This window comes from Barbus barbus (genome assembly GCF_936440315.1).
Source record: "Barbus barbus genome assembly, chromosome: 32".
Taxonomy (NCBI): Eukaryota; Metazoa; Chordata; class Actinopteri; order Cypriniformes; family Cyprinidae; genus Barbus; species Barbus barbus.
Window position 1 is genome coordinate 25,291,353 of NC_136760.1, and position 22,684 is coordinate 25,314,036.

At 36.1% G+C, this 22,684-nt stretch overlaps 2 protein-coding genes and 1 long non-coding RNA gene across 9 annotated transcripts in view; 1 reads left to right on the forward strand and 2 right to left on the reverse strand.

The window, feature by feature from the left end:
* The window catches only part of LOC306852424 (janus kinase and microtubule-interacting protein 3-like), a 38,886-nt gene extending 23,840 nt beyond the window's left edge, over positions 1 to 15,046 (reverse strand). For all 7 annotated transcript variants that reach the window (XM_079389221.1, XM_079389217.1, XM_079389216.1 and 4 more), the window contains exons 1-5: positions 14,914 to 15,046; positions 14,586 to 14,685; positions 10,804 to 11,042; positions 3,277 to 3,519; positions 2,101 to 2,343 (exon numbers count right to left, since the gene is read on the reverse strand). In XM_079389221.1, coding sequence (XP_079245347.1) covers positions 2,101 to 2,343; positions 3,277 to 3,519; positions 10,804 to 10,938 — 621 coding nt within the window. In that variant the 5' untranslated portion in view covers positions 10,939 to 11,042; positions 14,586 to 14,685; positions 14,914 to 15,046. The remainder of the gene's footprint in view (positions 1 to 2,100; positions 2,344 to 3,276; positions 3,520 to 10,803; positions 11,043 to 14,585; positions 14,686 to 14,913) is intronic.
* A 223-nt stretch (positions 15,047 to 15,269) lies between these two features.
* Positions 15,270 to 16,365, reverse strand: LOC306852426. Its single transcript, XR_013782584.1, has 3 exons — positions 16,227 to 16,365; positions 15,589 to 15,678; positions 15,270 to 15,395 (listed from the first exon to the last, which is right to left on the reverse strand). It is a non-coding gene; the product is annotated as an uncharacterized lncRNA (long non-coding RNA).
* Positions 16,270 to 22,612, forward strand: LOC306852425 (BCL2/adenovirus E1B 19 kDa protein-interacting protein 3-like). Its single transcript, XM_079389223.1, has 6 exons — positions 16,270 to 16,570; positions 17,771 to 17,939; positions 18,034 to 18,112; positions 19,816 to 19,922; positions 20,037 to 20,186; positions 21,193 to 22,612. The coding sequence occupies exons 1-6, from the start codon at positions 16,528 to 16,530 to the stop codon at positions 21,233 to 21,235; spliced, it is 591 nt and encodes a 196-aa protein (XP_079245349.1). The 5' UTR covers positions 16,270 to 16,527; the 3' UTR covers positions 21,236 to 22,612.
* Positions 22,613 to 22,684: the final 72 nt, after the last annotated feature.

Below are 22,684 nucleotides of genomic sequence, written 5' to 3' on the forward strand. Positions count from 1 at the left end.
CCATATACACAGCTCCTAAATATCCATACTTCTCAGAAAATAGTGAAACATCCTGCATCTTTCTCCATCACTTGGGTCATTTCTACTACACATATCATCCAGAGTCCTGACTCAATGCTGTTTTGCACAATATTTCTCACATTTAGTAGGTCCTGAAGCAATGTAGAGTAGATCGCTCAGCCACACGAGAGCAATCGATACCAGCGGCCACTGACTGCTGAGATATTTTCATACTCCAGGAAAAAACAGATGGCAAAAAGCCCAGAACAAGAGAGGCTTTGAAGGGAAGAAAGCAGCTTCACTTTAAAGTGTAGTACACAAGGACACACACTGCCATTTTGAGATACACACATACAACTAAATATAAAATGTGAACCAACGGATTCACATTTAATGTATGAAATATATATACAATTTTTTTTTTTTTTTTTGCACAATTTCATGTACAGTATATATGCAAAGTTCTTGTACAGTCTCAGTTTGCGTATGTCTAGGCAACTAAAGTAAAGTAAAGTCAAAGTAAAGTCGTGACGTATTGTCAAGTATGGTGACCCATACTCGAAATTGGTGCTCTGCGTTTAACCCATCCAAGTGCACACACACAGCAGTGAGTAGTGAACAAATCCACACACACACACACACACACCGTGAACACACACCCGGAGCAGTGGGCAGCCATGCTGCAGCGCCCGGGGAGCAATTGGGGGTTCGGTGCCTTGCTCAAGGGCACCTCAGTCGTGGTATTGAGGGTGGAGAGAGCGCTGGACATTCCCTCCCCCCACCTACAATCCCTGCCGGCCGGGGGCTCGAACTCGCAACCTTTCGATTACTAGTCCGACTCTCTAACCATTAGGCCACGACTTCCCCCTAGGTATAGTAGTTATAGTATATGTATAGTCAGATGGTCTATTTTTGTCTATAGTCAGATGCTCTATTGTATTTTTTTTTTTTTTCTTATACTTGCATTGTTGTATGTTTATCTTATGTTTAACTAGTATGTAGCACCGTGGTCCTGCGAGACACGACATTTCGTTCCACTATATGTCCACACATGTAGCAGAAAGACAATAAAGCTCAACTTGAACTTGATATAAAACCTTGAAGCTTTAATGGGGGTGTGGAGGGAAAATCTTTACTTTAAGCCCCGCTTAGAAAACATTACTGGCCAATGCTACCTTAGCAACTGTTGCCACCCTTCATATCAGACAAGTTTTACACTTTCTAAAATATGCCTATGTATTGTAAATCTTGTGTTTTCAGATCATTCACAGAAATTATCCAAAGATACAGTACTGGAGCATTTGTACACAGACATTTTTGTACACTTGTTTAAACCTTTAACTAAATCTTTTTAAAATAATACACAGTGCATGGCAGGGAATTATACTCCGTTTCAACAACAGTAAAAACACCCACATTTGCTCCAAGGTAAATAATGGTTTCCTTGATACCGATTTGCAGTGTCTGCTGTTTTTAAACCACTTTACTGCGTAATTTATTTATTTAAAGAAAAAATGTCTATAAAATGTGTCATAATTCATTCCAGCCCACGCAAGAATAATATCCAAACACTTTATAAACACTTCTGACTGAAAATCAAGCATTGCATTAAACTCAGTAGTTGAGGTGGTTTATAAAGCTTGTCTAAATAAGAAAAAAATAGTCAAAACGGGCGGAGCTTAACAAGCAAGGGGCGGGGCTTCAATCAACTGATTTGAATGGAACTTGCACAGCAATTTGAAGTCTTACAGAATTATGTTGTAATCATTATGTGTATTTTTGCTAAATAAATGCAAATTAATAATTCCTTTCATCAAATTATGACTGACCAATAGGAATGTTTGCAGTTTCCTGTTTCCATCATGGCAACACCCATTTGGTTTTCCCATGTAAACCGTGTGAAGCTCTGCCAGTTAACAAAAGATTTTCATTCAGCACATTAATTGCACAGACAGTCCTGAAACCTGGGATAAGTGTTCTTTAATTACCAGCTGCCACCCAAGCACATATATATAAGGGTATGTATTTAGACCGACTGAGTCATTTACTGACAGATGAATTGATTGATTAATAGTGCATGTGTTAAAACGTATTACGCACCAGTCTGCGGATCTCTCTTTCACACTCTCTCTTGATGCGGTTGATTTCCTCCTGGTGGAGATGGTAGACGCTGCGGATCTCGGCGGCTTTGTTCTTGTCGGCTTGAACGGCCATGCTTAACGCCTCCTCTATCTGCCGCTTCACCACCTTCAGCTCGGATATCTCCTGCTGCAGTCGCATGCGCTCCCCTTCGAAAGTCCTCCGGCACTCCTCTCGCACCTCCGCCATCAGTGCAGACTTCACCTGTGACGGCATAGATAACATATGAGAATTATATTCAAAATCGGTATGTTTTTCCAATATTAACATAGTTCACTTCATGTTGATATTGGAAAAACATATTGAATGTTTTGGTTTAACAATTCTTTAATATTTGGTTTACTGCTAATGGACCCATTTGTGACCCTGGACCACAAAACCAGTCTTAAGTGTCAATTTTTGAGAAAATTGCCTTTAAAGTTTATTTACAAAATTTATATTACTAATCAGTTTTGATATATTTATGGTAAGAAATTTACTAAATATCTTCATGGAACATAATCTTTACTTAATATCCTAATGATTTTTGGCATAAAAGAAAAATCAATAATTTTGACCCATACAATGTATTTTTGGCTATTGTTACAAATATACCCCAGCGACTTAAGACTGGTTTTGTGCTCCAGGGTCACATATGAATAACTTCACTATTTATTATTATTAAAATAAACAGAGATGCCATCTTAAAATTCAGCCACATAACACACACTAACAATAATGTTAATAATGATGATGAAAATATTTCAAAAAGACATCTTTAAAAACACGGTATGGGTAATTCTATAATTCCAGTATAATGGACAAATGTAATATTAAAAAAGTATTTACTGATGTTATAAAAAATAAACAGATGACATCTTAAAGCCATAACACATAATAACAATTTATTTGTATTTATTATTATTAATTATAATAGTATAATAATTTATAATATAACTATAACTATAATAAATATTATATGAATAATGTATTTTATTTTTGTATTAATTATTTTATTGAATTTTTCCAGAATTATGTTTTTATTTTTGTAGTATTGTGGTCATTTAGTATTAATGGGACACTACAGCTATTTGAGGAACTGTAAATAAATGATAACCTCCGTACATATACTTCATTTTATTTCCATGCAAACGGTACCTTATCGGTGGATCCATCTCTGAGGGCATTGACGAGGGCCTGGAGCCTCTGGATCTCTCCGTCTTTGATCTTAATGACCCGCACCAGTTCGGACTCGTGCTGACGTAGGAGTGTTTCCCGAACGCTGTGGAGCTCCCGAAGTTTCTCCTCGTGCAGTTTGGCTTTTAACTCAGTCACCACCACCGTGGACTTGTGCTGCTCGTGACGGACCTCCTGAGACTTCTCCCTCTCCAGCTTACTGACCTGAGGAAACAGATGTAAACTTTACTAAAATAGATGGGATCACTTTGAGACTTTCCCACGTATCATTTTCTGGTGCAAGTACATTAAAGTAACTTGATATTATCATTGAAGACCAGCAATAAAACATAATAATGGCAATATATACATGTCAAAGTGAGACATGCCCCTTTGCCAGCTGTGATGCCTGGTTACTGGCTGGCCCAGGTTTTTAAACGATTTTTGGGTCAGCACACCTTAATACTGTAGCTTCAACAACTGATTGCCAATTCAAAGTCAATGTTTGAATAAACTGACAGCTCGGATGCCCAGATTATGCAGAGCTGTAATAGCTGCTAATGCTGGATATTTTGATGAATCGAAAATTTGAGGTTTTTTCTAGGTACAAAACTGTTTATGCAATAAAATATGTTTTTGTAGTTTGTGTTGTCCCTTATCAGTGCAAAATTATCACAAATTAAAAAGGATTCATGCCAATAATGTCCAAACCCCCACTTTTCTAGGGCATTTCCAAACTTTTGGAGGGCAGTGTGTATGTGTGTGTGTGTGTGTATAAAGTTGAAGGAATATTTTATATGTTGTATTCCAAAAAAACTAAAATGGAATATAAATTAAATACAATTAATTAAATGTGGTATAATGTATAATGAACATTAAGTCATTGTTTATGCAACGCAATGCTGCACTACAGCTGTGGGCATTGTTCTATAATTCAGCGCAGTGCAGAATATATTGAGTATGACCTAAAAATAGGAGAGTTATTGTGTCAGGACATGACCCTACAAGGGCATCACATCAGGACACATCCTCTCGGTTCTGATACAATGTGACACATGATGCCACAGGCTAGCAATAAACAACGCTAGTAACATGCCATCTTAAAATTCAGACACAAAACAAGGACAACACTGGAGGAAACAATATTTCAATATTAAATAGAATAGGATAGAGTTTTTTAGAATAGTAAATCTGAGCACTCCACAAGCCACATGATTTTAGGTATATCTGTAGTACAAGCAGTGGAGAAGTTGAATACTTATGTTGAATACTCTCCTAACCCAATAAGCAACAATAATAGACATGCTTGCCTTAGCAAACACCACTAAATAAAACTAGGTTGGAGTCTGAAGGAATGTCTTTAATGTTGAGAGCAATGTAAATGTCTCTACTCTGCTGCCTTTTATAAATCTATCTGTGCTCGCTGGCAGCCAGATGGAGGCAGTGACCCTGGGGTGTAATTTTATGGCTGACACCACACCACCGCGGACCAGAACTGGGTCAGACGGTCACTGGACACATTTTCGCCTGTTTTAAAAGGATTAAAACAGCAAAGAGAAGTAATTTTGGGTGTACAGGGAGTTTGCATTTTAATGCAGCGTAAGAAAGCATGTGGAGACGAGGTTTGAGTCCAGTGAGAGTCAGCAGTGCTGGAGGCTGCGAGATCCCATTAGCCTCTGGTGAAGAACCAGCCAGCCGTGACCTTAAATTAATGTTCAGGGTTCAGTATCAGTTCAGAGCGCTATTGACAGTATTTGTGGCATAATGTCGATAACGGCAGAAAATAATTTAGAATCATTTTCAAAATGTAGTCGTTTTCTGACTTACACAGTGTGTATTCAAAAATTTGAATGACTTTTTATGGTAAGTACTTATTAACACCATAAAAATAAAAGGTACCTTTTTAAATTATTATTTATTTATTTTTTAACATTTCATATAATTGTATTTTATTTCATGAGTAAAGCAAAGGTTGCAACACAAATTTTCAATAATGTGTTTAAAATATTGACTAAAATCAATACATTTATTGTTATCCTAATAACCTACTGGTAGAAAAAATGAGGTATACTTTTTTTTTTTTTTTTTTTATATAATTTTTTGACCAGATGGATATTACAAGCCTCACTTTTCTTTGCACTAGACAGACAAACACACACACACACACACACACACACACACACGTCAAGCTTCATGTTTCTTCTTTTAAACCCACTGAAATTATGTTCTGTGGTAATCAACATTATACCCACTAATGCTGTGAATAGAGAACAATTTTTCAGTGCATTACCAAAACTATTTGCACATTAATGCGGTCTCTCTATCACAGCAAGATAAAGTTCCAAAAGATAAAAGATAAATAAATAAAACAAAAAAACAAACATGTGGAGGATCCACAAATGGCCGTGCAGTGGAGACAGGGTTGCACTAGGTTGGAAAACTCTTTTATGCCAGTCTTTGATACTTGAAGGAAACAAAAAAACAATGGCATAGAAAAACATCAAAAAACCTCTGAAACTCAGTCTTCCTTCCCTGACAGACATGATCTTGACATTTTGCTCTGAGGGAGACTGAGACAGGGGTCAGGAAATAGGACTGAAACTAGAAAAAAAAATCTTTAAAAGGAAAAAGTGGCCAAAAATTCAATTTTCTCAAAACATGTAATACTCTATAACACAAAATTCCCTCCCTTGTACATAAAAAAACATTTATAAAGCTGCAAAAATTACTTATGACCAACTACATTTACATATCAGCACATATTCAGTAAAAATGTATCCTACACTGTGAACAATATGTGAAGGTTAACCAATCAGAACAGACTTCATTTGCATATCTTCAAATGGTCAGGAAACAGCCATGAACTTTGACTCATGAACACTTGAAAAAATAAAAATATATATAAACAACTATTAACTAATTTGATGATGGCCCTGAGTTCAAAAATCTCAAAACAATACACACACACCTTTACGAAAGCACAAGTTTTTTTTCACAAAATCTGTAATTTTTGTCAGTTTAGTAAAACACTCACAGATGCAGCAGAAAACATCTGGGTCATGTTTGTATTTTTTTCTTATATTTTGTTAATAATTCTAACCTTGAAATCAGGATTAGGCATAAAATCATGTCTTCATAATCATCCATACATGTGAGAATCGGCAGAGAAATTAGGAAATGCTATTAAACCGACTCAGAGGAAGACAGAAATCATGTCTTAGTCTCAGTTTTTCTGGTGATTAAGGAAAAAAAGACAAGACTTCACCTTGCATTTGCTGAAAGCAACAATGCTACAAAATGCACATCATATTTTGTGAAAAGTATGAAGTGCTACAGCAAAACAGACATTTTTGGAATCAGCATCCCAAACTTAGCAAGAAACAAGTATTGGATTTCATTTAGCAAATATGGTGCATTTCACAAGAAATGTACAGGATCAAGTAAAGTATATTTCTCATTCATAATAGCAATCCATGCCTCAAACCCACCACCAAACCTCTCCTTTCTGCTCGACTCCACCAAGCAGTAGTGAATACTTACAGATGGAGACATGCCATTTGAGACACCAGCACCGTCTCTTCCATCATACATGAAGAGTATTGTTCATTCAGGCCTAACAACAGTAGAGACAGCTCCTATGTCCCCTCTTACTGTCAGTCTAAGGAAGCCCATCACAATAGCTGCATTGATGCACGCTGCTAGCAGCGGTCTGATCTGAAACTTCTCACACAGTGTTGTGCTGTCACTGCATTCACCAAGACCAGATCTTCGTTTTCATGTGTGTACATGCTGACGGCCTGAGAACTAGCCTCACATGCCAACTCTAACTTTATATAATATATATATAAACACTGCCCTCCAAAAGTTTGGAAACACCCTGGCAAAGTGTGGTTTTGGACAATATCAGCATAAATCCTTATCATTTTTTTGTGCAAATACATTAAAGTAACTTGACATTATCATTGAAGACCAGCAATTAACATGGTGGATATTTTGATGAAGTTTTTTCTATGTATAAACTGTTTATGTAATAAAATATGTTTTCGTAGTTTGTGTTGTCCCTTATCGGTGCAAAATTATCACAAATTAAAAATAATTCATGCCAATATTGTCCAAAACACCACTTTTCTAGGGCGTTTCCAAACTTTTGGAGGGCAGTGTAAGTGCAGTTTTAATTGCATCTGATATTAAATATTTTAAGGGATACGCAGGGTTATTATTGTTGACATTTTTGTTCACTGAAATAAGGCTGAATTGAAATTTAGAATATGAGTTAAAAACAATAATTTTATATAAATGATACCAAAATAACAATAGGTATATAGTTAATGAAAAATCAATCATTAGTTTGAGTCATCAGCATGCCATTTCAAACATAAATGACTTTTGAAGATTGGTCCAATTGGTCCTAACCAATAATAATGAATGGTGACTTAAGCTTTAAAGCTTCATAAAAAGACACAAAAGCACTATAAAATTAGTCTAAATGACTAATTTTGCTCTATATTCCAAGTTTTGAGGCTTAGTGTGAAAAAAAAAATGTATAATTTAAAGCGTTAGTCACTGAAAATCTTCCCTCCAGTGAGATGATGATTCACTGAGTTGAACTTGACAAGCGGATCAATCGGATTCATCAATGAATCAATCATATGAGGTTTTGTGAATCATGATTCACTGAAAATATCTCACTCAAAATATGATTTGCTCACAAATCACACACCTCTCTTGAACTTTCATTCTTAAAGACTTGAGTCCTTATTCATTTCAATACCATGGAAACAAGCATGGAAACAGTCTCATTTTGTGTTCTGTGGAAACAAAGTGTTTGTTTGGTACAACACAAGGGTGAGTAAATAATGACCGTTTTTATTTATGGCTGAACTATTGTTTCTTTACAGTTATAACCCTGTGCCATTCTCTCCAGGCTCTCTGTTAGTCCAACATGATTCTCAGAGACATCACTCATTCACACGCAGGCCAGATATCAAGATTCACTTTTGGCTATTTAACAAAAACTAGCCGGTCTCTGAATTTATTTCCCCACAGATCTAAAAAAAAAAAAAACTATTTTTTTTATAACAAATTCTAAAGAATGAATTCCCTCTCTCTTTTTCCACAATGCCCGAATCGTTCCTGAACATTGCATTTCGTGTTCATGCAATCAGAAAAGCAATTTTACAGAAAACAAGGTATAGCGGTTTGGCTTTCAGCACCGGCAGTAATTGGCCTGTTAGAGTGTTTTCCCAGTTCTGCAGTACAAGGGTCAGAATATTAAAATAAAACACTCACACAGCTGAAGGATGTGCACAGGGAGAAAATGCATTATTCCAGATCATTTACACTTTGTTTTTAAATCAAAGATCGTACTGAATCAGCAAGGAGAATCAGATAAAAAGGATCTCTGTCTGTGCACAAAACATGCACGCACACACACACACACACACTGTGAAAGAGTAACCACTGTGAGATAATTGAACCTCATTATTCTATCCGCTATACATTGTCTGATAGCACTTATTAAAATCAGTCCGACATTTTCTTAATGGTAGCATTAGTATAACTGTGGCCTACATTATGATGATTAATTAGAGTAATAATGATGTCCCTTATGACTGCTTTAAACGTTTCAGATGATGAAAGGGTCAAGCAGAAGAGTTGGTACATTAATATCCTGTGTGATATTTAAATGTACAGAAGAGAATCCTTTCGGAGCATGAATGTTCGTTGGTGGGCCTCAGTACTTTCTGGTGGCCTTTCTGGCAGAAACTCGCAGTCATTTATTTTCACCGTGAGATGTGTGTATCGATCCTGAGAGACACTGCAGTATGTACACACACACACACACACATGTTGGTTTTTGTGGTTTATGGGGACTCTCCATAGGCGTAATGGTTTTTATACTGAACAAACTGTGTGTGCTATTGCCCTACACCAACCCTACACCTAAACTTAGCCCTCACAGGAGACTTTGTGCATTTTTAGATTTTCAAAAAAACACCATTTAGTATGTTTTTTAAGCCTTTTGAATTACGAGGACATAGGCAGTGTCCTCATAAACCACCTTCATATTGTAATACCTCTGTCATACCCATGTCAATATACAAATATGTGTCCTCATAAACCACATAAACATGCACACACACACACACACAGTCTTAAAGACCATCTTCTCTCTCTTTGAGATCAACAAGACACAGATGTAATAGATCATTTCCCCCTGACCTGCTGTCAGTCACAAGCCTGACATTGAACCTGCTTAGACAGAATGCCTATAGTTTGTTTCACCCTCATTTAACACTGTTTCCCAGTGCTAATGAAGCCATAAGGCAGCTAATAGCACACATGCAGCCACTAGAACAAAATAAGCCCAATCCATAAAACATAAGAGGTTCATGACATTGGTGCTACTGCATTTGAGGGACTGAATTTCTCAAGTGCTTCTTACGTGGAATCAGGCTGCTTGTTAATCACACTTACATTTTTGTTTAAAGGTATATTATTCAGCCCAAAATTATATCATTATTGACTAATTAAAATTATTAAAAAATAAAATGTATTATTGCTCCAATAAATAAATAAATAAAAAGATGGTGAGTAAAGAGAACAAATAATGATAATTAATAATTATATAATAAATAATGAATGGGTTTTCATTTTTGAGTAAACTATTTATTTAGGGCTGGTTTTAAATCAAATGGATGTTTTTTTTTTTATTATTTTTTATTGCACATCATGAATGTGATTTTTTTTTTTTTTTTAATGTTTTTGAAATAAGTCTCTATGCTTACCAAGGCTGCATTTATTTGACTATAAATATAGTAACAGTAATATTTTGAAATATTATTACAATTTAAAAGAACTGTTTTCTAGTTAAATATATTTTAACATGTATTTTATTCCTGTAATGCAAAGCTGTATTTTCCTCATCGTTAATCCAGTCTTCAGTGTCACATGATCCTTCAGAAATCATTCTAATATACTGATTTACTGTATAAGAAACTTGAATTATTATCAGTTGTGATGCTTAATATTTTTGTGGAAACCATGAAATTTTTATTTTTGGGATTTTTATAACAATGTATAACGTCTTTGTGACATTTGATCAAATTGAATATATTCTTGCTAAATATTAATTTTCCAACATGTCCAAATTTCTTTGTTTATTGTTTCTAGTTTATGTCAATTACAGATTGATACAGCAAGTACTACAAATAACAAAACAAATATTTTGTCCTAGGCCCTGTGAAACATTGGCTCTGATCCTTCCATCCACAGAGAACAAAAATTAAAAGGCAATCGCAGTGACATAAGCAGAAGATGTGACAACAAAGAGACTGAACTCCAGAGAGAAGAAATCTTTCAAATAAACAGAAGGAAATGAGGTCAACATTAAAAGCAATACTGCAGCTGAGAAGCCATTTCCAGACTGAATCAAACTACATAATACAGAAACAAAATAATACATCTGAAATGGAGTCGTGTAAACAGCAAGTAGCTCTAGACTCAAACCTTGGTTTTCTCCTGCTGCAGTTCAATTTGGATTTCGGTGAGTTTGGCCCTCAGCTCCTCATTGGCTGCCTGCAGTGCTGCCATGGCGTCAGGCCGCTCCCCTTTGCCCCGCCCACTGGGGGGTTTCCTGGACATGTTGGGCGGTACTCCACAGGCCACGCCCCTTTCAGGGATGACCTGAGTTCGTGAACGGTCAAGATTGGTTTCCGTTTGCTCCTCAGCTACATCTTTCCACCCACCTGCAGTTCACAAGGAAACAAGGATTTAAAAAGCTCACTGAGATGCAGGAAAAATTACAGTTTGACAAAGAAAATCAGCTTCAAATACAAATAAAAAGCTCATTAGTTAATGCAATTTTATTTAATGTTGACATTTCCAATTAATACAGGAATGATGGATGGGACATACTGCATTTTGTATACTGTCCTATAATAAAGCACTTATTTTTTAATTCTGTTAAAATGTATTTTGTCATCTTTTAGTACCACACTAGCTTCATTTTGGTGTTCAGCACCCATTTTTCACAATCACTTTTAGATGGTTAAAAGCGTAAGAATACTGAAGTAAAATGGGTACATGTTGACTTCACAACAGAGAAAATGGTATTAGTGTCATTTATTGATTAAGTCACAGGCAACAAGTCAAACTAAAGTGTAATTTTGTGCTTTTAACAGGCATCACCTTTATCTTTCATATCCTGACCTGTCAAAAGTGTTTTCACAAACACAAGATTCATCTTAACTAGAAGAGATAAGTTTCTAAGTTTCTTTGCTGTGACGTCTCACAAATGCTAATCTCTGTTGGCCAGCACTGATTAATTCTTCATTTAAATAATCATCGGTTAATGATAGAAGTCCCTCATTATAATATTGATTTTTATCTCTTGTATAAACATCAGATAAATGTACTAATTGGAATTGATTGTCCTTTTTTAAGTGTTTAACACTTTATTAGCAAAGAAGAATGTGAGAGTCTTACTCCTTTTGTAATAAAGCATTGTTTTCTGAGACTACCTGAGTCCAGTTTAATCAATAAATGAATTCAAATCACAGAAATTGACAGAAATGAGATTAAGTGAAGAGCAAATGGAGCCAAAGTCTTCTCTTTGTTCCCCAGTAACCTCACATCTTTATAGTTTGGAAAGAGACCTTAACATGCTCAAATTTGCCAAGATACAAAAGTTTGAAATCAAAATTCATTCTAATCAGTTGATCTAAGCTCCTATCTTACTCTCTGGTATGTCAACAGTTGAGGTAGCCTTGGTTTTTATTTCCTCCATGGAGAAACATCTGAGACAAAGTTGATGTAGTCTACTGAGCTATGAAATAAATAAAAATCACTTGCTGTTTTTTGATTCTAGAAAGAGAAACTGGAAGGTTACCACTATTACAAATCCTAAATCCACATCCAATCCCCACAGAGACATCTTTCCAGCTGTATGTTTGACTGATCACTTCAGCAGACTAGAGATAAGAGGAATCTAGCAACATGCCAACTGGCTTGTAGAGTACAGATAATCAGAAAAGGACAAAACAGGACAGAAAACACCTCTAACCTCTCTAGATTAAAGGAACAACATCTGTAAATTTAAACAACTTTTATAATTGCAAAAGAGCAAGTATACATACTGAATGTATTTGCTTTGAAAGCACTCAAGTTTATCACATTTTTATTGAGCATGTAATCATCAGAGAAGCACTTTGCAAGTGTCTCCATCAAATCCTTGGATACTTTTGTACTTTGTGGCTCCATTCTAAATATAGCAGCGCGTCAGATTAAATATTTATCACTTTTGACAGCTTTTATATTTTAAAAACAGACAATTATCAGTTGTTTTACGAGAAGCACTATAGCTTACTAAAATATTAAAAATTGTACTATATCTTACCTTACTAAAAACAATACAGTTTAATAGATAAGCATCCAGAACAAGTATCACATTGTGTTTAAATTAAGCATTAGAACTAGTTATAAACGACATAATTGCAATATTGATTACTCAGCTAATATTTGGCAATTTTTCCCCCGGTTTCACAGACAAGGCTTAAATCTAGTCCTAGACTAAAATGTAAATCTGAGCTGTTTCAACTGAAAGAAACTTGCACTGACTGATCTTAAAACATCAGTGCCTTTGTTTTGTCTTAAGATGCACACCAGTAATGTTTTTTTCTAAGGCATGTTTACTTAAATGTCCTAACTGAACTATGGCCTAATCCTGGTTTAGGCTAAACCCTGTCTATGAAACCGGGCCTTAACGTCTAAATGAAATAATCCAATAACTAGTTTCAAAATGTACTTATAGCCTTTTAATTGAACAATTACATTTTTAAAACATATTTTCTGTGTAAAAATTGTGTAAACTGTGTAGTACTTATCAAAGTATGATAGACTGACAGCAAGCCTGTACTGAAGTAGGCATCTCTAACTTCATTCTTTAACATAATCTCATTTTAGAAGTGATGAAAGACACCCTTCAGCTTCGCCCAGTTGAACTGAAGACATTATGTGGATCATTGGGTAAGATAACGGCACTTTTCATACATTCAGCAGCTATAATGACAGCTCTGAGGTTCCGCCTAAACTGGAACTCTTACTAAATTCTTATTGCTTTATCAAAGCTAAGTAAATATTACAAGCTGTTTCCTGGATACAGATCAGCTATTGTCTAATGATAATTCAAGACTTAAACGGGTTCAATAGATCCCATAACAGTTCTTTCATTTTTTGAGTGAACTGTTTCTTTAAAATTCTGGATGTGAGATTACTTGGAGTCTCTAATCTGAGTGAATTACAGTGACTCAGCAGACTTTTGCTCGAGAAAAAAAAAAAACAAAAAAAAAAAGTCTAGCTGCTCTTAAATCCTAACAGGGTTAGTTAACTAAACGCATGAAACACGTGAAAACAGAAAATATAAAAAAAAATCTAATTCAAATATTTACAAAAATATTGCAGTATATCAATGATACTAAAATAACAATGCATCTCAATTATTATTAGATATTTAACATATATACAGGTTATTGTGATCTTGTGCACAAGTATATAAAGCATGCATAATCATTATCATTAATTAGTCTATTTAAAAAAAAAAACAAAAACGCTACCATCATTTGCATCCTCTCCAGTTATATAAAGCAACAAACTGTAGAGGCTAAAACATACACATTTCTCATGTTATTATAAGTGCAACCTGTTTGTAGACAAACTCATTTTGAAAGCGACATCTAGGCAATATCCATCCTTCTTTCAATTATTTGCATCACAGCCAATGCTTAAAACATAAATCTGTGTCTATGTGCATTCATATTTTGCTGCTTATGCCAAAACTTCCTCTAAAACACTCTCTAAACCCCTCTCATCTGAAGTCAACGAGTTCATTCCTTTAGGCTGCCGACTACACGCTCAAAAAAGATGCACATTTCGTCATCCTTTGCTTGCATCATAAATACAACGTATGCAACCTGTGCTGTTTTTCTGCCAGGCTTTTGAAGAAAATAAACGTCAAGCAGAACGAGCCTCTTTGCATCGCAGATGGCCCTCAGAGAACATTTCAAATGTCCCAAAATGTCCCAGTGGGCAGACGCCAGCCTGTGTATGTTATTCCAACCTGCGCAAGCGAGGCTGTAGCTGCTACAAGCATCATTTGATCAGCATCTCCCCTTTTGCACCGGCTCACATTGACAGTTCTGACAAACATCCCAGCAGGCCGATTACGGGATCGTTATATGGTAATGCACACTTGATGCTAGAAAGGAATTCAATGCATACAGATTCAGACTCACCTTAAGTGCATGATTTGAGTTGGGATGTTGTTTTAGTCTGCAGGGTTTATCCAGGGAGCTGTTGGTCCTCCATCATTCCGTGTGATTTGCAGCACATACTCTGAAACGACAAGGGATGCATGTTGTCATGCCCTGAATTCCATTCAGAAGATGCTTGAATCCCTTTAGAACAGAGTCGCTTGCGGTCTGCGCAGACAGCTGGATCCTCAGCAATACAGACGCCAGATCACCAGGAGTGAATAACATGAAAAAAGGAGGAACGGAAGGGAGCTACTGCATGTTAGAGGATAAATTTTAAAGCAAGAGAGATTTGATTCCTCACACTTACCATAAACACTCCCTCACCATCCCTGATGGAGAGCGAGGGATGATGCCGGCAGGAAGGAGGAGGGGAGGGTGGCACGCACACACATACGCGCAGGCGTGTGCACATGCATACACACTAGGATCTGGCAGGTCTGTGGGATGCGTGAAGCCTGGATTCTACCCTGGGTTGCCTTGTGAGAGAGACAGAGAAAAAAGACAGCTATTGTAGCCGCCCGCTGGTCAATGCACTGCAACTGCATCTCAGTCCCACAGCATCACGTCATCATCATCCAACCTATGCATTAAATAACAACCATCTACATACATGTGGGTTGTGTTACTCCACTCGTTGCACAGCTCGTTTATTTGGAAGTGTTTCAGGATTCACACAGCATGCTGTTCCTTCCATATGGTTGCTGATTGAAACTGCATCATTGAGCATGGCTTAAATAATACTGCAGAACAACATCATCCGAGTGTAGTGCTGTGATTTATCCTCCAGCCCTGGAGATGGCAACAGAGAGAACAAAACATGAAATGACTGATGTTAAAGGTGCAGAGCTTCATTTCTAGGCCACTAGTGGCATAGATGTATATAGAATGATATATATAGTATATATATGATATATATATTCATTCTATATATATCTATGACTAGTGGCACTAAACAGAATTGCAAAAATACTGTTCCTCCCACCTGCAGTTATGACAAAGTAGTAGTTCCAACAGATTCAGGTCACCGGTTAAACAAGCAGTGCAATAAATCATCCAAGGAGGTCTATATTACCTGGAAAGAGATATCTGTTAGCAAATTGAACTTTCCTGTCCATTTCATACTTTTAACTGAAATAAAAAGCAAAACAATAGTTAGTTGGAAGGAATGAATTATATATATATATATATATATATATATATAGTTGTCCAAATGAAGTTCTTAGCAATGCATATTACTAATCAAAAATTAGGTTTTAATATATTTATGGTAGGACATTTACAAAATATCTTCATGGAACATGCACACGCGCGCACGCACGCACGCACGCGCGCACACACACACACAGGTCTTCATTAAACATGATTATTGGAAAATTAAAAAATTTAATTACACATTTAAATCCTATGCTAAAACTAACATAAAACTACATAATGAAAAACTAAAATTAAACTAAAACTAAAAAGGTTCAAGTAGATAGAGCAATTTAAAACGACAAATTTACAAAAATAAATAAATAAATAAAACAATATAAACCAACAATATAAACGTCAAATAAAAACAAAGTCTAATAAAATAAAAACTACAATAAACCTGTTGTGAACTTTGTTTCGGCCACTGACCTTGAGGAGGGTTTATACAACCTGGCAACAACAACTCTGAGGGGGATTCACACAATCTGGCATCCCTTGTGCCTCTGTTTCCAGTGTTGTTTTCATTCTGTTCACCAGCTGTGTGTGGATTCATGAGATCCCGATCCACTTCTGTCACATGAAACCACATGCATACTGTACTAGACGTGCAGAACACACATATATAAGCCTCTGGATAACACTGCGCTTCTGTCTCTTCTCGAGGCTTGATTAAGGATTTAAGGACGAGAATCATCCTCTGCGGGCTGTTTTATCGGTCAAAGGAGCTAAAATGTCGATTGAAAAACAAAGCGTGTCCGAGGAAAACCTTCAGGGTATGTCAAAATAGCTCAAATTAATGTTCTTTTATGCATGTTTCTACTCAAACCCACATTCATAATAACAAAATGTAATTGTTTGTATACGTCCATAATTAGACGATGGCCGTTCATGCCATGCATCAAATTCCAGTTTCACATAAATAACTGTGGCTTGTTAATATCTAACGGTATAATATGTGGAAAGAACAAGCAGATGTGAGCAAAAAACACAGTAATGACGCATGTGATATGCAGTAATAAATATGGAAGCCGTGCGTTTTGTGAATGAATCATTCGTTAGAGCCGAATCTCTCGAATGATTCATTCAGGAATCGAACCGAACAGTTCTCGATTCAGCAACTCGCCGATTCGCTGAACAGAGAACATTTTTAACATTTAACACTCGGAATCGTATTTTTTTTTCACACATCCGAATCGCAAAAAGACAAATTAATAACCGAACCTGATAACAGCCCGAGAACATATAATGATTTGATTTGAGTGTATTTTGCAGAAATGTAAACATTTCGAAAACATACGACTTGTGGAGGTTTAATCAACACGAAATAGTTTTAGTGTTGATTTTTGTAAATATAAATAACCTTATTAATATAAAGCAAACAAAAATAATAAGAGACTCCAAAATTATCACTAACCGGTTCTTTAAAACGAACTGTCTGAAAGAACCGATTCACAGAAACGAGTCTGCATCACTGCTCGAGAGAGGTGGGGGTTACACAGCCTGATTTTATTGGATGTTGCGTGAAAAAATAATTTGACATCATGAGCTATTTATAGCCAGAGCTGTTTATTGTCCTCTGACTGCTGGCATGAGTCTCAAGTGCTGGCATGTTCTCTGTTTATCTGGATATTCTGGTCTCTGTGTCATGACCACTGATTCATGCCCAGCCAAGTTTTCAATATTCATAACAAGTTATGACATGTGCAATACACTGATTCTACAGAAAGCCAAAAGCATGAAAAAACATAGGTGCACAACATTAAGTTGCACATTTGCAAACAGTGTTTTGCATACTTCAATAAAACAGATAACAATGCTGCTGCATTGCAATGCCAGAATTATGACATTGGGCTTTTTAAAAATATATTTTTTGAACATATGATAAGGAACATCTAAAAGAGGCTTAAAAACTACAATTGTAGTTAAATCTTCATGCAACACTAAAGACCTAGATGTTATTTCTTTACTAACAGGTTCCTGGGTGGAGCTGCATTTTAATAATGGAGGCGGCTGCACTCCTAAAGGAGCTTCTGAGGAACAGTCTGCCAGCGTCGCCCCAAGCGGAGACCTGGAGAAGATGCTGCTGGATGCTCAGCACGAGTCGGGCAGGAGCAGCTCAAGAGGAAGCCTGCCATGTGACAGGTCAGTACAAGCAAGACTTTAATTTAGTGCATGAACTACACTGAGATGATGTTAATTTGATAGGATGAGAATGTTATAATAATTTTCTCACCAGTCCTCCAAGATCCCAGACTCCTTCGCACTTGCGCAGGGGCTCCGAGGTCCACAGCTCTGGAGAAAAAAACAGCTCACAGGTAGATATTAGCAGCACATATAACCTTGTCATGACTTGATTAAATTGCACTGAAGCAAGTGTACTACTGCTTTCATGGTGACTTTCATGCAACTAGATAAATTCTTTATAAAGCACGACTCCAGATTCCCACGGTCAAGAAATGTAGAATCATCAGGGAATATAAAATAGCAGTTTTCAGCCCTGAAAAAAATCATGTTAATGAATATTAACAGATCAAATTGATATTTAACAATAAAGTAAAATAATAATACAATTAAATAGGATTAAATGGAAAATAAGAATTGTTATGGTTCTAAAATATTTAAAATCCACTATTATAATTAATTGATTTTTAATTTAAGTGTCTTTTAGCTACGTAGTACTGACATTTATGTGTTTCCATGGTCAAGAAAAATGTAGAATTATAAGGAAATTTTAAACAGTGGTTTCCTGGCCTGAAATAAAAACAGTTCTATTGGAAACATGGATTTTTTTATGGTTCTAAAATTTTGGACCCACTTTTATTTATTTACTGTGAAGTGTCTTTAACATCTTAGTATTAGCATTTAAATAATTCATTTGATACAATGCACTTACTGTGTACATGTTTTTTACAATTTCATTATCTTAAAAAACAAAAAAACATGCATATAATTATATTACTCCTTCAAAAACAGACAGAAACCTTAGAGTTGTGATTGATGATAAGCTCAGAACACATTGCTAAAACTGCCCGGTCCTGCAGATTTGCATTATATAATATTAAGAAGATCAGGCTCTTTCTCTCAGAACATGCAACACAACTCCTTGTTCAGGCTCTTGTTCTGTCCAGACTTGACTATTGCAATGCTCTCTTGGCAGGTCTTCCAGCCAATTCTGTTAAACCTCTACAATTAATCCAAAATGCAGCTGCAAGATTAATCTTTAATGAGCCAAAAAGAACGCACGTCACGCCTCTGTTCATCAGTTTGCACTGGCTACCAATCGCTGCTCGCATTAAATTCAAGGCATTAATGTTTGCCTACAGAACCACCACTGGCTCTGCACCCCTTTACCTGAATTCATTACTTCAGACCTATGTATTGTACCATCCCAAAGATGCACAAAAACACTTTCATGGACTTTTTCATTAACTGATCCCATCTGGTGGAATGACCTGCACAACTCAATCCGAGCAGCCGAATCCTTACCCATCTTCAAGAAACGGCTAAAAACTCATCTGTTCCATCTTTACTTGACCCTCTAACTCTAGCACTCTCTATTCTAATTTTATTTTATCTATGTCTAATAAAAAAATAAAATAATAATAATTATCTGTACTGCGTTAGGCTAACCAAGACTTGTAATAGCACTTGCACGTTGTTGGTTTTGATTGCTACTTATGTCCTCATTTGTAAGTCTCTTTGGATAAAAGCGTCTGCTAAATGACTAAATAAATAAAATTCCTATAATTACACAGCTGACCCACCCTTAAACCTACCATAACACAAAACCTGTCCTTAACCATAACCCTATCCCACCTAAACAGCAGCAAAAGGGTTTTGCAATACAACATGAACACAATAAGTGCACTACTCTCAACAATTAATGTTTTTAACAAGTACATTGTATTTAAAAACACTGAAAAGGAAATGTATAAACTTTATAAGATGGTCAATAAAATAAACTAGAAAAATGAAGGTCATCTGTTAGCTATTCTAATTGTGTTGCATCTGGTTTAAGTCAGAGGAAGACTATTTGGAAAGGAGAAAAGAGGTGGAGATCCTGATGAAGAAAAATGCAGACTGGATCTGGGACTGGTCGAGCCGACCAGAAAACCTGCCGCCCAAGTACCTTAACCTTTAGAAAACATACTGTTTAATAAACCAATTTGGCTTGAAAAGCATCTTAACATAGTAATGAGTAAGATCAAGCAGATGGTACAGTAAATGATGTATTTATAGGGAGTTTCTGCTGAGACACCCGAAGCGTTCCAGCACGCTCAGCATGAGGAACACCAGTGTGATGAAGAAGGGAGGACTCTTCTCAGCAGAATTCCTCAAAGTTTTCCTGCCTTCTCTTGTCCTTTCGCACATCCTTGCTGTGGGACTCGGGTGAGTCAATTAAACTAACTAACCAGTAACTTGTGCAATAATTCAATTTTAATAGTTTTCTTTTTTAAACTTGTTATAGTTCAGAGTTTAAATTTTTAGTTTTAGTTATTTTAGTACTCAAACCGAAAATGAAAATAGAAATGGCTACTATCTGAAATAAAAAAAAAAAATACATTTGTTTCAATTAATGGTTTTAGTTTAAGGTAACAATAATAACCCTGATTGTTTTGGCAGCTAACTGAAATAAGTTAAAGGTGAAGTACAACAACGACTAAAATAATATACAAGTAAAATAAAATAAGACAAAACACCACAAATGACAAAAGTACATAACAAAAAAAAAAAAAATGGAAATATAAAAATACTAAATTCTAAATAATAATATATTACTATATATAAACATCTAAAATAACTACATGGTGAGGTCATATTAATTGTGCCTGTCAGACAAAAAAAAAAATAAAACAGGAACCCAAGCCATATCTAAGGAATAGAATATTTTAAGGAGCTGTGGGTGGTTTCTGTTGATTTGGGCCAATAAACCACCACCCAAAACATCATAGGCACACCCTAGCAACCGCATAGCAATAAACTAACAGCCACCCACAACTTCACATTTTTCAGAAATTCAAAAATCAGAGATTGTTGAGTAATTGTTTGAGCTTAAGCATTATATTTATCAATATTGATTTTAAAACCCTAGATCTGGATCCTTTTATAGTGATAAATGCAGGGTTGTTTTTGAGTCAGCAGTGGATGTGGTCTGTGTGCTGGAATGCATGCTAGCGCTCCACAGGGGTTAGCATGACTTAGCAAATTTCCACTGATGGCTCACAGCTCTGCTGACGCAAAAACAACTCCACTGATTTACGGCTTTCAAAGCAGCCAAGAATGGAAAAACCAACCTGGAGGAGAAAGTTGAAAGTGCATCAAACGCATGTTATAGTACTGATCCTAAAATGACCACCAATGCTACATCCGATTATTAATAATTTTGTCTTTTCAGGGTGTACATCGGAAGGCGCATTACTACTTCTGGCACCTTTTGAAGGAGCAGGAAAAGCCAAGAAACAAGACAAATCTCTCATATGCACATCCATCTCAGCTGCTTTGTCGTGAATCAGTGCTTGTGTAGACGCAGATAGGACAAGGTCACGTGACACATTTCCTCTCGCCGGCTGTGGGCCGCTCGGCCTCGCTTCCCCCTTGTGTATTCCACTGGCCTTTCCCATAGTTCCTCTCCCATAATGCCAGTCCATTCCAGGGCCGTCAGCACAGGGAAGGCCACGCTAGACTTACGGGCACATGCCTGATAGAATTAGATGTAACGCATCCTCAATTTTGTATTCACTCGTACCAAGACTACTGAGAATATTATGAGAGGATCATAAAATAAGGGATGAGAGAGGGGAAATTAAAGTGCTGGATCTCCAGAGATGTGGTACCTGTAACTGCAGACTGTGAATTGGGAAGAGATTTAACCATCTACTCCACATCAAAACAGGGTTATATGTATATCTTATGGCATATCTCAACATTTGATGATATAACAATAGATGACTTGTTTTACCTCGTCACCATTTCTCTGTATCTTGAGGTAGTTTCTGTATTTATGAGGTTTCAGACATAAAAAACAGACCTTTGCTTTGGGAACCAAGCTGTTCACAGTATTATAGAATGAAGCAATGGTTTTTAGTAAATACTTGCCAAAAAGTTGAGTACCATATCAACTTTTTCAACTGAAATCACTGATAAATGTCCAATATAAGCTGAGAAATTGTTGAATTAAGTTTGCCTCACCTGAACAGCAATCACAGATGTTCTTCGTTTATCTGAAGGGTCCAGGTTTCAGCCCAGAGATTGCCTTAAATAAAACTGTTAATGAATCAGGCAGGAGTATAAGGGAAATTGTGTAAATCTGTGCATGTTTTGTAGTCTTTAAAAACTGTATTCGGTGTATGTGTCAATTTCATAGTGGTTTTGTATCAACAGAGGGACTCAACAAATAAATGTCTGCCAACTACAACATCTCTCTCGGATTCGGTGTTCATATTACAGGATACTTACATTTACAAGTTTGGGGTCAGTAAGATTTTTAAAAAATATATTTTTTGAAAGTAAATGCAAGACTTTTATTATGTTACAAAATGAACATGCTATATCATAAAAAAAAAAAATCCTGAAAAAAAAGTGTGTATCAATTTCCACAAAAATATTGTTTTCAACATTGAAAAATGTATCTTGAGCAGCAAACCAGCATATTAGAATGATTTCTGAAGGATCTTGTGACACTGAAGACTGGAGTAATGATGCATATTACATTTTTAAATATATTCAAATAGAAAGCTGTTATTTGAAATGGCAATATTTCAGAATATTACTGCTTTTACTGCATATTTTATCAAATAAATTCATCCTTGGTGAGCACAAGAGACTTCTTTTCAAAAACAAAAACCTTACTTACCCCAAACCTTTGAACATTAGTGTAGTTATATATA

Coding starts and splice junctions, on each gene's coding strand:
- LOC306852425 (XM_079389223.1), top strand. CDS start 16,528: ATGTCGATTGAAAAACAAAGCGTGTCCGAGGAAAACCTTCAGG. Junction 17,940..18,033: donor GGAAGCCTGCCATGTGACAG/GTCAGTACAAGC, acceptor TTTTCTCACCAG/TCCTCCAAGATCCCAGACTC. Junction 20,187..21,192: donor ATCCTTGCTGTGGGACTCGG/GTGAGTCAATTA, acceptor TTGTCTTTTCAG/GGTGTACATCGGAAGGCGCA.